At 46.3% G+C, this 15,305-nt stretch overlaps 1 protein-coding gene across 2 annotated transcripts; it reads right to left on the minus strand.

Moving 5' to 3' along the window:
* Positions 1-1,609: 1,609 nt before the first annotated feature.
* Positions 1,610-13,318, minus strand: LOC122945635 (histamine N-methyltransferase A-like). 2 transcript variants are annotated; one of them, XM_044304756.1, is made up of 7 exons: positions 13,230-13,318; positions 8,762-8,906; positions 7,364-7,416; positions 5,643-5,750; positions 5,369-5,499; positions 3,453-3,546; positions 1,610-2,980 (listed from the first exon to the last, which is right to left on the minus strand). In XM_044304756.1, exons 2-7 carry the CDS (start codon positions 8,896-8,898, stop codon positions 2,622-2,624), a joined length of 882 nt encoding a protein of 293 aa, XP_044160691.1. In that variant the 5' UTR covers positions 8,899-8,906; positions 13,230-13,318; the 3' UTR covers positions 1,610-2,621. The 2 variants fall into 2 exon arrangements, with proteins under 2 accessions (XP_044160691.1, XP_044160690.1); XM_044304755.1 differs by having other exon boundaries at positions 8,762-9,096; positions 13,230-13,273.
* Positions 13,319-15,305: the final 1,987 nt, after the last annotated feature.

Here is a 15,305-nt window from a genome sequence, read left to right on the forward strand (position 1 = left end):
ACAAAACGGGGCAACATCCATGTGACATCCGTGTTACATCAATTTTTTTTTGTCCTTGTCTCCAAAATGGACAAGAATAGGACATGTTCTATATTTTTTGCCGAACGGACTTGCAGTCATTTCCATTTTTTGCGGCCCCCATTGAAATAAATGGTTCCGCATACGGGACGCAAAAAAAACTGAACAGACATGGCTTCGTGTCCATGAGCCCTTAGGAACATGAAGTGCATATAAAATCACACATTTCAAGCATCATTCATAGGTAAGTTCCTTTAGCCATATCCCGCATTACTATGGGCAGCCTGGGGGTTTAGTGCAGTTTAGATCATTTAAAAAAAAAAGTTTCTAACTCTTAAAAGTTTTACAAGAAGTTTACCGTCCGTCCATCTAAACTTGTTATGGTCATTAGTCGCATTTTTAAAAAAAAATTGAAGTTTTCACAGAAAAACAAATCTTAAATAAAAAGTCCTCTCCAGAATCAACTAAACGAGTGGCGAGGAGCGAGGCACCAGCCTTTCCAGGATCACTTGACATGGCGGCGTGACCCAGAGACTCTACTCAATATCGCTGTTATTCCTTTTAGCTTTTTAGCACAAACGGCCCGTAATAACCGAGTGACTCATTAACAAGACAAAAGAAAGATGGTGGACTATTTAAAAAGTAGAAATATGGAAAAACAAAAGCAGCTTCAGCGGAGCTCAGATTGTAAGGATTGTGATTCTTGAGGTCAACATCACCTGGTACTTCAGATGGCATTAAAAACCTTAGGGGCTGGTTGTATTGTCTTCATCCTAGGTAAGGTTGGGCATTTGACTTGTAGATTGTACAAAACATTCACTAGGGACATAGGTTTTTTTTCTTAAAGGGAGTTGTGCAGCCGAGACCTTGGCCATAGAAAGACAATGATGCATGGCTGACGGGGCGGCTGTCGATCTGACATCGGGCACGCAAAGGCGCTGCTTCATACCACTCAGGACGGTGGCTGAGAAAACCGCCTGACACCCGGCGAGTATGGTGCACGTGTTCTATTATATGATTCCCCGTGGCCTTAGGGCCCTTTCACACTTGCGTTGTCCGGATCCGGCGTGTACTCCACTTGCCGGAATTACACGCCGGATCCGGAAAAACGCAAGTGAACTGAAAGCATTTGAAGACGGAGCCATCTTCAAAATGCGTTCAGTGTTACTATGGCACCCAGGACGCTATTAAAGTCCTGGTTGCCATAGTAGTAGTGGGGAGCGGGGAGCGGGGAGCAGTATACTTACAGTCCGTGCGGCTCCCGGGGCGCTCCAGAATGGCGTCAGAGCACCCCATGCGCATGGATGACGTGCCATGTGATCACGTGATCCATGCGCTTGGGGCGCCCTGATGTCACTCTGAAGCGCCCCGGGAGCCGCACGGACGGTAAGTATACTGCTCCCCCGCTCCCCGCTACACTTTACCATGGCTGCCAGGACTTTAGCGTCCCGGCAGCCATGGTAACCATTCAGAAAAAGCTAAACGTCGGATCCGGCAATGCGCCAAAACAACGTTTAGCTTAAGGCCGGATCAGGATCAATGCCTTTCAATGGGCATTCATTCCGGATCCGGCCTTGCGGCAAGTCTTCAGGATTTTTGGCCGGAGCAAAAAGTGCAGCATGCTGCGGTATTTTCTCCGGCCAAAAAACGTTCCGTTCCAGAACTGAAGACATCCTGATGCATCCTGATCAGAAAGTGTGAAAGAGCCCTAAATTTACTCTTCAATCCCCCATTGCTGCCATTCTGATGCTGCTGTAGTCCCTGCTGCTCTTCACTTACTGGTCCCAGCTCAATACACTGGAAAGGCCCACTCAGCCAATCACTGGCCATAGTGGTGACCAGCCTCCTTAAGTGACCGGCCTTTTTTGGCAATTCCAGGGTGTCAAGCCGGGACCAAGAAGTGAAGGACAGCAGAGGGGACCAAAGCATCATCAGAGCGGCAGTGCAGGGAGGTCAGTGATAGCATTTAAGCCACCTGGAGTCCAATATAAAAAATAAATAACTGAATGCCGCTGATAGGACATACAGTATGCATAATATTTTGTAGATGTTAGAACATTACCTTGGCATCTGTCCTGCCCGGCGTGCAGTAGTATGTCAGATTGGCAATTGTGCTGCCTGGAGTGGTGCAGTGTCTGTCCACTGGGCTTTGAGAGAGGTGCTGGACAACCCCTTTAAAGGGGATTTCAATCTGCCAATTAAAGCATATCCCCCTGGGACTCTTACCTATTGGAAAGAGTCCTGTGATCCGTCCCCATAGACGTAAACTGGTCATACTTGCACTCTTTTTGAAATGTATGGTTTGGGAAATGGCCGATGATTGAGTAAACTGTGGTGTGGAGAGGTAGTATGTTTTTTCCTTTGCACAAACTCCCCCCCCCCCTCCCTAAAAATAAGGAAAAATTTAGCATAGACTGTGGAACTGCCTCAATAACACCCAAGCTTTTCCTGCCTTGATCCTAAATTTCACGAATGTTCCCCGTAATATCAAAAGGGATGACCTGGTGATTTTTGTATATGTGGCATAAAAAAAATTTAGATTTGGACAATTTTTTAGAAAATTTTTGGACCAGACACGTGGATTCACTTGGTTTTCCTCATACCTAGCCACTCTCCACCACTATAGCACTGAGATTATTATTAAAAATGATCTTCCCATCTTTTACAGAACTGCACCCCGAGCTCTTGAGATCTTGAATTATTTCCTCTCTCAGCTCGGGAGAGGCATTTTTGTTAAACTCACAGGTCTCTGTGAGAAAATCTAACAACAAGTCCCCGTTCCTGTCCCCATCGATGAAGCATTCCGTGATGTCCATGTCAGAGGGCAGCTCATAAGTCTGATGCTTGGCGCCCTTTGATCTCAGCATGTCTGCAATGTCGCCCGCCGTGACGTACAGGCAAAGATCGTTTAGGGGCAAGCGGGATCCGTACTTCTTCCATAGGGTAGACCACCCGCTATTTCCTGACGGGAAGAAAGAGAAGTTGGATGGAAAATTAGAAAATGCAATTATTTGAAAGCAAGCCCTTTATGGCCGCCATGTCCACTCTCTAGGTAGACTCTGCTATTTGGCAAGAAGATGGAAGTGGCTATCACTTGACAACCACTCCTTCAGATCTACAGGAATGGATCGGCTGTCACATGGCAGTCGCTCCACTCTAATACCTGTGGATTGTTCTACTTTTTGGACTAGCTATCACATTTCAAGCTTAGAGATAAGAGGTACTAGAGTAGTCTGGCAGCTGCTGATCTCCTCCTTCCATAGGCATAGCATGCTGCATTGCTCGTGTAATCCTTTTTATGGGGATCTTATGCTCAGGCAAGACATAGATAATCTGCCTATAGGCTCTTTACGTTACATTTTGCTCTTCCGGATGTTCCAATCGGAGGTACCTCTCGATGGTGCGGAGTAAAACGATACTTTTCAATCTCTTACCGGATACAAGTATTATAAGGAGTTTTCCATTTGGTGCCAATAGGCTCCTGAAGAAGGTCAGTGTTGCTGGCACATCTTTTACGTAGTACAGCATCTGGAAGCATAAAGAAGAATAGACATCTATGTTGAGGACATTACTGACAGAATACTGCAGAAGAGTTCTATATTGGGTGCCATATAGTATATTGAATTGCATTGTCACCTAGAAACACTGGCAGTACTTCTTGGGTAGTATATGGTCCAACAGGGAATTTTTTTAAATGAATTCTGCATTAAAAAAATGGTACCATATACTGTATACCGCCATATAAAGAAACAGTGGTATGCATGGATCCCACATGCCTGAGGTTTTAATGAGGAACTGTCCCATCTCCTGACATGTATGTTGTAGTAACTCCTTGCAGTCCCCATGTGATAATAATTCTGGAAAATCTTTTCTTATGACTGTGTGTTGTGCCATTCCTTTATTATTCCTGCTGGAAGTTATCAATAAATTGCCAGGAGTCTGCAATGAAGGTCCAGTTGAGTATTACCAGTTGGGTGGGGGGTGTCCCTACACAGTCTGACACCGGCAGCACTGATTGGATAGTGTCAGGCTGTGCAGGGATACACCCATCCCCCCCCCCCAAAAAAACAAAAAAAAAACTGGAAACTGGACCTTCATGAATAATAAGTGGAATAGCACAACATGGAGTCATAAGAATACAGAGGTAGTAGAGTTAACACACATGCTTTATGAAACGTGTTAACTAAACTAATTGTCTTAAGCAAACACCTTCAATTGCTTTTCAATGGCTGTTGTTCTTAAGATAACACAATGAGTTAAGAGTTTGAGTGTTAACTCTGCTACATCTGTACATTTTCCATAATTATAATTACATGAGGAATGCAAGTAGTTACTAAAGCAGACAAACAATAGTGTTTATTGATGTAAGGAGGTTTTGCCTCCAGACTGATGATGGATGATGGTTCACAGGAGGGCTGGAGAGCGCCTACTGCCATCATGCATGGTGTGGAGACACACAGTACCCCCACCAGGTGCCATGATGTGGGGCGCCATTAGCTACAATGGCTGTTCCAGTATTTTCCTTCAAAGGGAACATTGGCCACTCTTCGGATATTGTAGAACCAGTCCTACTACCTTTTTTGACTATAACGTCCACCACACACTGTCCACTCTACACTACGTGCTCTTCGGGGTGTCCAGCAGCCCCCCTGGCCAGCTCGATCATCAGATCTTTGCCTTATCGAGGACTGGATGGGGCATCAGATCTCCAGTGCACATCAGCCGACAACCATCTTGGCTGAACTAGAGGTCCAAGTAGAAAAAGCTTGGAATGACAAACCACAGGAGGACATCCAGCATCTGTATGACTGTTACCATGCCAGAGCAAGGGGAGATATATATATATACCCTGCTGCAGAACCCAAAATAACAGGGGCACCACCTTGTGTGTGATTACTGACCAAACACCACTAGGAGTTGGTTCTTGAGAAAGGGGTAGACCGCTTTCGAGACACTGTGTACTTTATTATACCCTCTTGCAAGTACTGTGTTTTTTAACTATTTATTTTAGTTTTGAATAAATTTGGCCACCTTAGAGCAGCGGTTTTGGAATCTCTTTCATTTCTTCTGAGTCAGGGGAGATGCCACCCAGTATTAATGAGAGTTCAACATATATCCTGCTGTAGAACCCAATATAAAGGGGGCACCACTTGGTTGTGTGACCATTGACCAGGCACCACTAGCAGTTTATACTTTGTTAATATCAGTTCCATTGCATTAATCCCCCCCCCCCTCCCTGATTTTCCACTAGTTGTATAAACCAGTGAGTGCAGTCCTCCAAACCACCCCGGCATCCGTCTCATTGGCGCTCATCAGCACAGGACGCACACACACACTACAGAACAATTACCTGGATCATATGGATGAAATCATACTTTCTTTCTGACTTTTCCTCCTTTACTTGAAGCTCAAACTCAGAAGATGTTTTCTTGATCCAGTTAAAATTTATGTTTTGAAGTCCTGGGGTCTTGGCCACGCGCTCTACAACACATTGAATCAGATTACTGCCATAAAGCAGCCTGGAAGGGTTTCCTTCTGCCCAAAGTTCACAGGAAAGTGGCACCTTGACAAGCACTAAATGAGGGCAAAGTACAGAGAATAAAGAGCAGGGAGGACACACTTACCCTTGTAGCTGAGGATCTGCTCTGGGCTTGGCTCAACAATATCACTATGGATGGGGACTCCAGGATATCGAGCTTGTATTTTGGAGAAGATTTTTAGGTCTATTTCACCTAAATATGGAATTTACAAGAAAGTGTTTCTAATAAACCAGTAAAGTCTATCATGTAATATCTTCTTATCCAAGCAAAAACTAGCACCTCCGCAGGTAAACCAAAGTATGGCACGGTACTTATTCCAATTACTATATGTCTACTCATCATTTACAATGCTCGTCTTCCTTTAGCTAACATAGGGGGCGCTAGAAAATGTTACTGCAGTCTATGCAATCCACACAAAGACTGCCTTAAAGGGGTTGTCCAGCCTTTAGAGACTTTTCAAGCTGCTCATACTCTTCTGCTCCTGACCATTCTAGCTCCCTGCATCCTTTAAGCAATATTCTGGTCCCCAACGGACAGGGTCATATGCACCACTAAAGCCAATCACTGGTCGTGGCGGTGATGTGTCCCCATGTGGCACTTAGGCACGCGTCACTGCTAAGGCCAGTCATTGGCTGCAGTGTCACATATGACCCCATCTGTGCAGAGGTTGACAGACGGGAACCGGATGTCCAGTGAACGGTGCGAGGGGAGCAGGACAGGTGACTATGGATTTCTCCACAGGTACCACTAGCTGGGGGAAGATTTAGGAAAAAAAACAAGACAACCCCTTTAATGTTGACAGAACCCACCGATCTTGGGCCAAACATCAAATATGTATGCAGGCATCTCAAAGTTTCCTGAGAGAGAAGTACTGGGCAGCTGTTTTTCAACATGTCCGAGGGGTCTGACAGTGGCTTATCTGCCTCTCCCTATTCAGAACATATGCATGCTCAGACAAGCCCAGGATGCATGTGAAGGGAGAGGTCCCTAGGACTTCTTATAGAAGACCTGCACAATCCCCAATGATTTCCAAAAGGAAAAAATGCTGACGGTCCTCTCTATGGGTAGATCTCGCTGACTGATGAATATATATAGCTCAAGTGGAGCTGTATGATTGAGGGTATCACTGGGGGTCCGGGGCTTAGACTTCCACCATTTGGTAGGAGTGGCTGTGGTGCCCTTCGTGACTAAAGCTAGGAGAAGCTGATGAGTAGCCGATGGGCCATGGGGTTCTGACAACCACTGTGGTCCCTTTTGGTCTCCAGAGATCTGTCAAGGAATTACACTTTTTTTTAAACCACTGCCCCCATTAAGACCCCCATCTTAAAGGGGTTGTCTGGGTTCAGAGCTGAACCCGGACATACCCTTATTTTCACCCATCTCATGCTCCAATGCGCTCCCTTGCCCTGCGCTAGATCGCACAGGGCACGCCCAGCAGTGTGTTCAGTGACGTCACTGTCTCTGATGGGCGGGCTTTAGCGCTGCCCTAGCCGTTTTACTGGCTAGGGCAGCGCTAAAGCCGCCTATCAGTGCCGGTGACATCACCGGGCTTCCTGGCAGCCTCATGAAGAGCCCTGGTACATCACCGGAATGCGAATTTAGCGCAGGGCAAAGGAAAGCATCGGAGCAAGAACTGCTCCGATGCTCAAGTCAGGGGGGCTGCCCGGGTGAAATTGAGGATATGTCCAGGTTCAGCTCTGAACCCGGAAAACCCCTTTGAGACTTTTGCATAAAGTATAATGATTTCTACCCCATACACAAGACTTTACAATGACTTTGTGGCTCTAACATTGGCTGACTCTTACCTGAACCACTTCCTACTCCGAGGACATTGATGGTCGTCTTTCCATCTCCTAAGCTGAGAAAAAGACAGATACTGCTTGATACACACAATCTAGAAATATTCAGAGGCGTAAAAAGTTTTTTCAGGACTATTCTTAGGATAAAACTCTCAGCACCACCAGCGATCAGATGATTGAAGGGGGTCACGGAGCTCCAGCAATACACGGGCACCATTCCATGTGTATTCCGCATCATGGATGTGAACAATTCATTTCAATGGGTCCGCAAATCCAGAGATGCGGAATGGTGCGGAACGGAAGCACGGAACGGAACCCTACGGAAGCACTACGGAGTTCTTCCATGGGGTTTTGTCCCGTACTTCCGTTCTGCAAAAAGATAGAACATGTCCTATCTTTTTGCGGAAAGGCCGGATTTCGGACCCATTAAGGTGAATGGGTCCGCGATCCGCTGCGGCTGCCCCGCGGTCGGTGTTCGTGCATTGTGACCCGCACGGCCACGGGGCGCACACGTTCGCGTGCAGGAGGCCTTATTGTTTATTAGTCACAGCTTCATACACTGGTACTGCAGCTCAATCCCATTCTCTCGAATGGCACTAAGCAGTCCTTAGGTGTAAGGACCGCACCCATCTTAAAGCGATTCATCAATTTTCAACTCCTGGAAAACCTCTTTAACGCTACCTTCTTTGAGTCTTACAGTAATTTCGGAAGCAGAGATATTGGGTGCTGTTTGCATCCAATCACATCTGATAATCCTTACTTCTACTTCTGCTTTGCTTTACTTTCTTACCATTCTATCATCTTATACAGAACAGACAATCTGACTGCAGTGTAAAGTATTGGGGAGGGGGAGCCAGAGCCAGTGACAAGCGAGTGTGTTTCAGACTACCTTAGGCATCCTTTGCAGTTAGGCTTTGTGAGCATCACCTCTGTTGACTTCTGTTGTTCAGAAATGAAAATGACGGAATGGTTGGAGTTAGCGCACAACTGAAACCGACAGCGTCTGACTACCCCCCATTGACTACAATTCAGTCCATCAGGGAGCCTGGCATCTTACCGCTGGCTCCCCCCCCCTGCCCCGATCAAATATATGGTAGGGTCAAATCAAGCGGCTCTTTGTTTACATAGGAACAGCGCCATACCTATGGTTGTGGCTGTGCATGGTGTTGCAGCTGACTGGCAGGCATCTCAGAGAATAGGCCATCAATATTGAAGACCTGGGAGAATCCTTCAAACTGTTACATTATATATTACAGCAAAGGAGCTTATTTGGGAGGGGGTCTCCGATGTGGAATGTGTCCACAGAGATCTTTGAAAGGTATGAATACGAGACAGTATTAGGACGACACATCTAGTATTAGGTATATATCACCGTACATATAATAGAACAAGAGGGTGACTTACCTGGAGACGACGCCCGGCAGCGTGGTCTCTATAAACTGCTGCATGCACTGGTGCTCGGTGGAATTCTTAAGGAAGAGGCGGAAGGACTCGACGTATCTGCTGTTATCTGACAGAAGGCTCCTCATTGCAGGCTCCATCTTTCTTCCTGAGCAGCGAGGAGGAGAGCAGTGAGCGAGGCGTTCTTGTGTATTTCTTGGCCTCAGCACAAGTTCCTGTCTGATCTCTCCTCGGGGGGATTGCTGCAGCGAGGAGATGTCACCTGCTACTACGACTGAGCTCCTACGTCCATCGCCCTGTGTAACCGTCCTCCGTACGACGCCTTCCCTCGATTCCTTCTATTGGACGGGCATTAACATATAGTGTAATACAGTGCGAGACACAGTAGACAGCTCTGGTCCAGCGCACAAAAAGAATTAGTCCGCCCGGGGTAACCTGACGTTCCTGGGCCCTAACGTAAAAATCTCTAACTGGGGCCCCACTGATCATTAGTGGTGAGCGGCATAGGCAATATTTGAATTTGCGATATTTTGTGAATTTATGGCCGAATATTCGCAATTCAAGAATTCGTGATCCCCAGTCATTGTTTACTTGATTGCAAAAATCTGCAATGTAATATATTCATGATTAGAATATTCAACACCATTCGCGAATACAAATATATAGCACTATATTCTAAATATTCGCAAATTCTCGAAGTGGCGATAGTCGCAATTAAAATTCGCAATTCGAATATTCGCGCTCAACACTACTAATCATGTGCCATTTATTATACCACAGTCTTTTTTGCGGATGAGGGGGCCTCAGGATAGACCATGATCCTCTGACCGGCAGTGGTCTGACACCCTGCACCCCCACCAATCCATCCATCATGTGGTGGGCACGGCTGCTCCTGCAGTAACCATCCGCTGTACAACAAACTGACTTCCAGCACCGGAGCTCCCCCAAAAGAGCTGATCGGCAGGGGTGTGAGGTGTCAGACCCCCGGCAGTCAGATAGCACAGTGCCCCAGAGGATGACTCCAAAAGGGTTAACTTGTTATTGAGTGAAATGGTGTGATTTATTCGTAAAGCACTTATTTCTTTATGTATTATGTACACTCATAATCATGCATGAGCAACAGATGGTTAACACTGGCAGACTGGCTAGGTTACCAGGGTGATGCACTTAGCCTGCCCCCTGGTTAGTTAGTCTCAGTAAAGCAGGAAAAATTCCCTACCTGTATATGTACAAGCTCCTCGGAGCTAGGTCCTGGTCAAGTGAACCTTTATCTCTGAGGCTACAGCTGCCAGAGAAGGCGTTTTACCATCAGAGTAAGGCTCTATTCACTTGTCCGCAATTTCGTTACGCATTTTGCGGAACGGAATTGCGGACCCATTAATTTCTATGGGAATTGCGGATCTGCACTTCCGTTCCACAAAAAAATAGAACCTGTCCTATTCTTGTTTGCAATTGTGGACAAGAACAGGCATATTCTATTAGTGCCGTCAATGTGCGGTCCGCAAAATGCGGAACGCACATTGCCACTGTCCGTGTTTTGCGGAACCGCGGATCCGCAAAACACATTGCGGATGTGTGAATGGAGCCTAAGGCTACATGCACACGAACATTGTTTGTTTCCATGTCCGTTCCGTATTTTTTGCGGATAGGATGCGGACACATTCATTTCAATGGGTCCGCAAAAAAATTCTGCATCAGTGTGTCCATTTCATAGCCCCGCCCAAAAAAAATGGAACATGTCCTATTCTTGTCCGTTTTAAGCATTGCTACAATGGCTCTGCAAAAAAAACGGATGACATCCGTTTTTTTTTTGCGGATCCGCAATTTGTGGACCGCTAAACACATACACATGTAGCCTAAGGGCTTGTTCACACAAACGTATTTTGCGTTCCGTATACGGGCCGTTTTCTGCGTTCCGCATACGGTCCGTATACGGAACCATTCATTTCAATGGGTCTGCAAAAGATGCAGGCAGCACTCTGTGGGCTGTCCGCATCCGTTGCTCCGTTCCGTGGCCCCACAAAAATTATGAGGCATGTCCTATTCCTGGCGGTTTTGCGGACAAGAATAGGCATTTCTATAATGTTCCAAATTGCGGAAGGCACACGGGCGGCATCAGTTTTTTGCTGATCCGCAATTTGCGGACTGCAAATAACGACACGGTCGTGTGAACGAGCCCTAACCCTGAGAGAAAGAGAACAGACACCTTAGAAGGTCCAGAACCAACCAGGCCGTGCAAGCTTCAGACAGCAAGGTATTCACTCATTTTAAACTGCAGAAAGGGTTAAGACTACTTTCACACTAGCGTTTTTACTGGATCCGGCAGGGATCAGCAAAAACGCTTCCTTTACTGATAATACGACCGTCTGCATCTGTTCTGAACGGATCCGGTTGTATTATCTTTAACATGGCCAAGACTGATCCGTCATGAACTCCATTGTAAGTCAATGGGGGACGGATCTGTTTTCTATTGTGTCAGACAAAACGGATCCGTCCCCATTGACTTGCATTGTGGGTTTTGCTCTGCATCCCAGGACGGAAAGCAAACCGCAGCATGCTGCGGTTTGCTCTCTGGTATGAGAACAAAATGCATTTTCAAGCGTTCCGTTCAGTTACGTTTTATCCCCATTGACAATGAATAGGGACAAAATGGAAGCGTTTATTTTTTTCAGTATTGAGACCCTATGACGGATCTCAATACGGAAAAATCGAAATGCTAATGTGAAAGCAGCAGCATAGCTCATCTACAGTTGTTTGGAGGGACTGCAAAGTGTCCTTAGAAGGAGTCAGGGACTACTACTACAATCATTGCCTATACAAAGCTATTCTGCTGCTATTTGTACTACTGCTCCTATCTCCATCCAGTAAAGAAATATTTTATTTATTGCAACCAAAATGCCCTCCAGTCACTGCATGGCCCTAGAGAGCGCCAGTAGGGAGATTGCCACCATAAACTGCGAGTACTACTACCACCCTCATGGCCACAACCACTACTCCTATGCTCTCTTCCCCGTGTCTCGCTCCAATAGCACAACACTTGTAAAATCCTGGACAACCCCCTTAAGGAGGGGTTTCCACCTCTACACCTCCTCTATCCCTGTAAAGGTCTAGGACATCGGAAGCACTTATGGGGCCACTCCGGGGCTGGTACACACTGGTATGTCACTTATTTTTATTAATAAAACCTTAGCATGAAGAATTAGTCAGAGCCTGCCACTCAAGCACCAAGACGTCTTGTTAAAGGAAATCTCCACATAAAAGTGAAAATATGTCTTTTTTACGTGAGCGTGAGGAGCCGTACACGGCATAGAGATTTGAAGCATACAGAACAGCAAATCCCTATGACAGGCCCCGATCCTCAGACCCGGCACTAGACATGAAACAATGTATCAGCTATGCCCAGAGTGTTCCATTAAAGGGGTTGTCCGGGTTCAGCCATACCCTTATTTTCACCTAGGCAGCCCCCCTGAGGCTAGCATCTTATGCTCTGACACTCTCCTTTGCCCTGCGCTAAATCGCGTAGGGCATGGGCTCTTTTGTTTATCATAACACACTGCCGGGCGGAAGCTTCTGGCCAGCAGTGTGTTCGGTGATGTCACCGGCTCTGATGGGCGGGCTTTAGCACTGCCCTAGCTGTTTTACTGGCTAGGGCAGCACTAAATCCCGCCCATCAGGCCCGGTGACGTCACTGGGCGCTTCCTGGCAGCCCCATGGAGAGCCCTGGTACGTTACCGGATCTCCAAAAAATGCCTTTGCCCTGGGCAAAGGAAAGCATCGGAGCTCAAGTCAGGGGGGGCTGCCTGGGTGAAAATGGAGGTATGTCCTGTTTCAGCTGACAACCCCTTTAAGATGAGAAAGTTTACATTGTAGCTACTTTGAGCTGATGTATCGCCAACAATAGGACTTTCAGTTCTCAGAACACCCCAAACAGTCCCTCAAAGAACAGCATTGAAATAATACCCCCAAATGCTCTACCAGAAAACTGTACATCTGAAAACCGCTATAGATATGATACTACAAATAATACACCACAGAAGTGTACTTCTGGAAGACACCATAGACAACCCAAACAGTTCCTCAAAGAAAAGCATAACTAGAAGCAACCATAGATGCGACACCCTAAATACTGCACCACAAAACTATCTGGAGGCCACTATAGATCTAATACTCCACATACTCCACCACAGAACTGTACTTCTGGAAGCCACCATAGATATTAAATTGCCTATCAATGTAATGTCTGTGCCCAGGGCTGCATTTTCTGTCCGTGCTCCACATTTGTATTCAATTTCCCTAAAGGCAGGAGGAGGGTTGCTGTCAAAAACAGGCCCAGCTCCCCCCCTTCATACTTCTTGAGGGTGAAAGTAGAGGATGTCTACTATGATCACTCCTGGGGACACTCTCTTGTGCACATTGTGTTGATTCTTTAGCAGAAGACTTGTTTGCAGCTCTCCCTATGTCGTGTACTCACCACCAGCAGCTGAAACAGGAAAGTGAACTTTCTGTAGACTCAGCCTTGAATTTCCCCTCCCACAGATTCTTCTACAGCCCAGTGCCCAGGAAGTGATTCCAGCCTGCGAGACACCAGAACAATGTCACAGTGTGGATCTGTGTACAGAGACATGGCCGTTACATGCAGTTCCTTCACAGTGTCACTCTTTTGGGCGACAGTTCCTACTAATGGCCTCAATCCCTTAGTCCCTCTGTAGGATCTGATTAATGGACCTGCATTCATTGATTAAACATTAGAGGGGCATACTCCGGTCATGGGATCAATCGATACTTGCAGCAGCGACTTTTCACCCAAAATGCTGATGTCACATTGCCACTATGGTCACGTGATGTCATTGCATAGAAGGGATCATTTATAATTTCCTTTATGCCAAAAAATAGCATCAAGAAGCCACAAATTTTGGGGTGTGTTATCAGATAATTACAATATTCATTTTATTTTGACATATTAACACAGTATACGGAACTTCTTTCCTTGAGAAGCTACCAGAGTGCAATGCTTCATTTCTCCAGTGATGGCGCTGCAGGGAAACTGAACACTTCCTGTGAGGTTCTCCTTTAGATCACATTTGATCACTGGGGTCTTAGTACCACGACACCCTGAGGTGACAGTCAGCGGACTCCTTTTCCCAAAAGGAATCGTCCAAGGATTAAACTTTGGTTCCTATACTTCTATATGGTAACTAAACATATAGGTCAGATGTGAGCAGAGCCTTAGCCCTCCTGCACATGAACGTGTGCGCCTCGTGGCCGTGCTGCTGTCCGCAAATTGTGGGCCGCAATGCACGAACACCGACCGTGGGGCAGTTTAATGGGTCCGCGATCCGCCAGTTCCGCAAAAAGATAGGACATGTTCTATCTTTTTGCGGAACGGAAGTACGGGACAAAACCCCACGGAAGCACTCCGTAGTGCTTCCGTAGGGTTCTGTTTCGAGCTTCCGTGAAGCACCATTCCGCATCTCTGGATTTTCTGACCCATTCAAGTGAAGTGATGCGGAATGCCCACGGAACGGCGCCCGTGTATTGCGGATCCACAAATGCAGGAGTTCTTACATTGATCCACTGCACGTAATCTAATCCTCTTCTCACTGCCTGCAGCTGAGATCCCATCCCCCACTACACAAACACTTCTGCTATGAGGGGGGAATTTGCTCTTTTGATTGACATGGGGTGGGGCTTCTAATCATGTGTGAGGCTTTCCAAAAGCAAGAGTCATCTTGGTGGAAGGTTAGAGAACTTTGAATCTTTCAACTGGGCCACTTACCAGAATGTAAATGATTAAAGTAAGCTCTGTACAGACACACAGCCTGCAGGCGAAGTCAGCAGAATAGTGAGTGCAGCTCTGGAGTATAATACAGGATGTAACTCAGGATCAGTACAGGATAAGTAATGTATGTACACAGTGACTGCACCAGCAGAATAGTGAGTGCAGCTCTGGAGTATAATACAGGATGTGTGTGCAACAGACTATTGGGTCCTACAGGAGGTGGCCACGCTAATTTAAATATATAACACCATTTATTTCAAGGGTCATGAGACCACAGCGTGGCTTGGATCACCTACTGACTAAATTTTATTCATAAAACTTATACTTTTATTGTTGCTATTTAAAATTTTTATTTGAACACTCTAAATTATATTAAAAATCCTCAAGATGAGCGGTGAGAACTGATATACAGACTATGTGTACCTCTACTCCGTGTACACAAACTGGGTAGGATAGCTCCTGATAATATTCTCAGGGCTTACCCAATTCCCTACAGCTCTTTCAGCAACTTTTTGTCTCTTTCAGCAACTTTATGTTTAGTTGCTCATGTATCTCTACTGTGGAGACTCACTGCGCCCATCTGATTCTAAAATCTACAGTATTCCTGCTTCCCTACATGTTTCGCCGAAACTTCGGCGTCCTCAGGGGATATGCAGGTTTGCGATGGAGGGGGCGGTCCCTAGATTATAAATGTTCGGTTTGTGGGGGTCAGATGGATTCAGCCAATCCAGTCTAGGCTGTCACTGAATGGCATGACTACACGCCAAT

This window comes from Bufo gargarizans, chromosome 8 (assembly GCF_014858855.1).
Source record: "Bufo gargarizans isolate SCDJY-AF-19 chromosome 8, ASM1485885v1, whole genome shotgun sequence".
NCBI lineage: Eukaryota > Metazoa > Chordata > Amphibia > Anura > Bufonidae > Bufo > Bufo gargarizans.

What these genes read in the sequence shown, in the direction of transcription:
- LOC122945635 (XM_044304756.1), bottom strand. Translation starts at nt 8,898, where the DNA reads ATGGAGCCTGCAATGAGGAGCCTTCTGTCAGATAACAGCAGATACGTC. An exon ending in GCAGATCCTCAGCTACAAGG is followed by an intron (nt 5,500 to 5,642) that starts GTAAGTGTGTCC and finishes AATGTGTTGTAG; the next exon opens with AGCGCGTGGCCAAGACCCCA. An exon ending in CCTTATAATACTTGTATCCG is followed by an intron (nt 2,981 to 3,452) that starts GTAAGAGATTGA and finishes TCTTCCCGTCAG; the next exon opens with GAAATAGCGGGTGGTCTACC.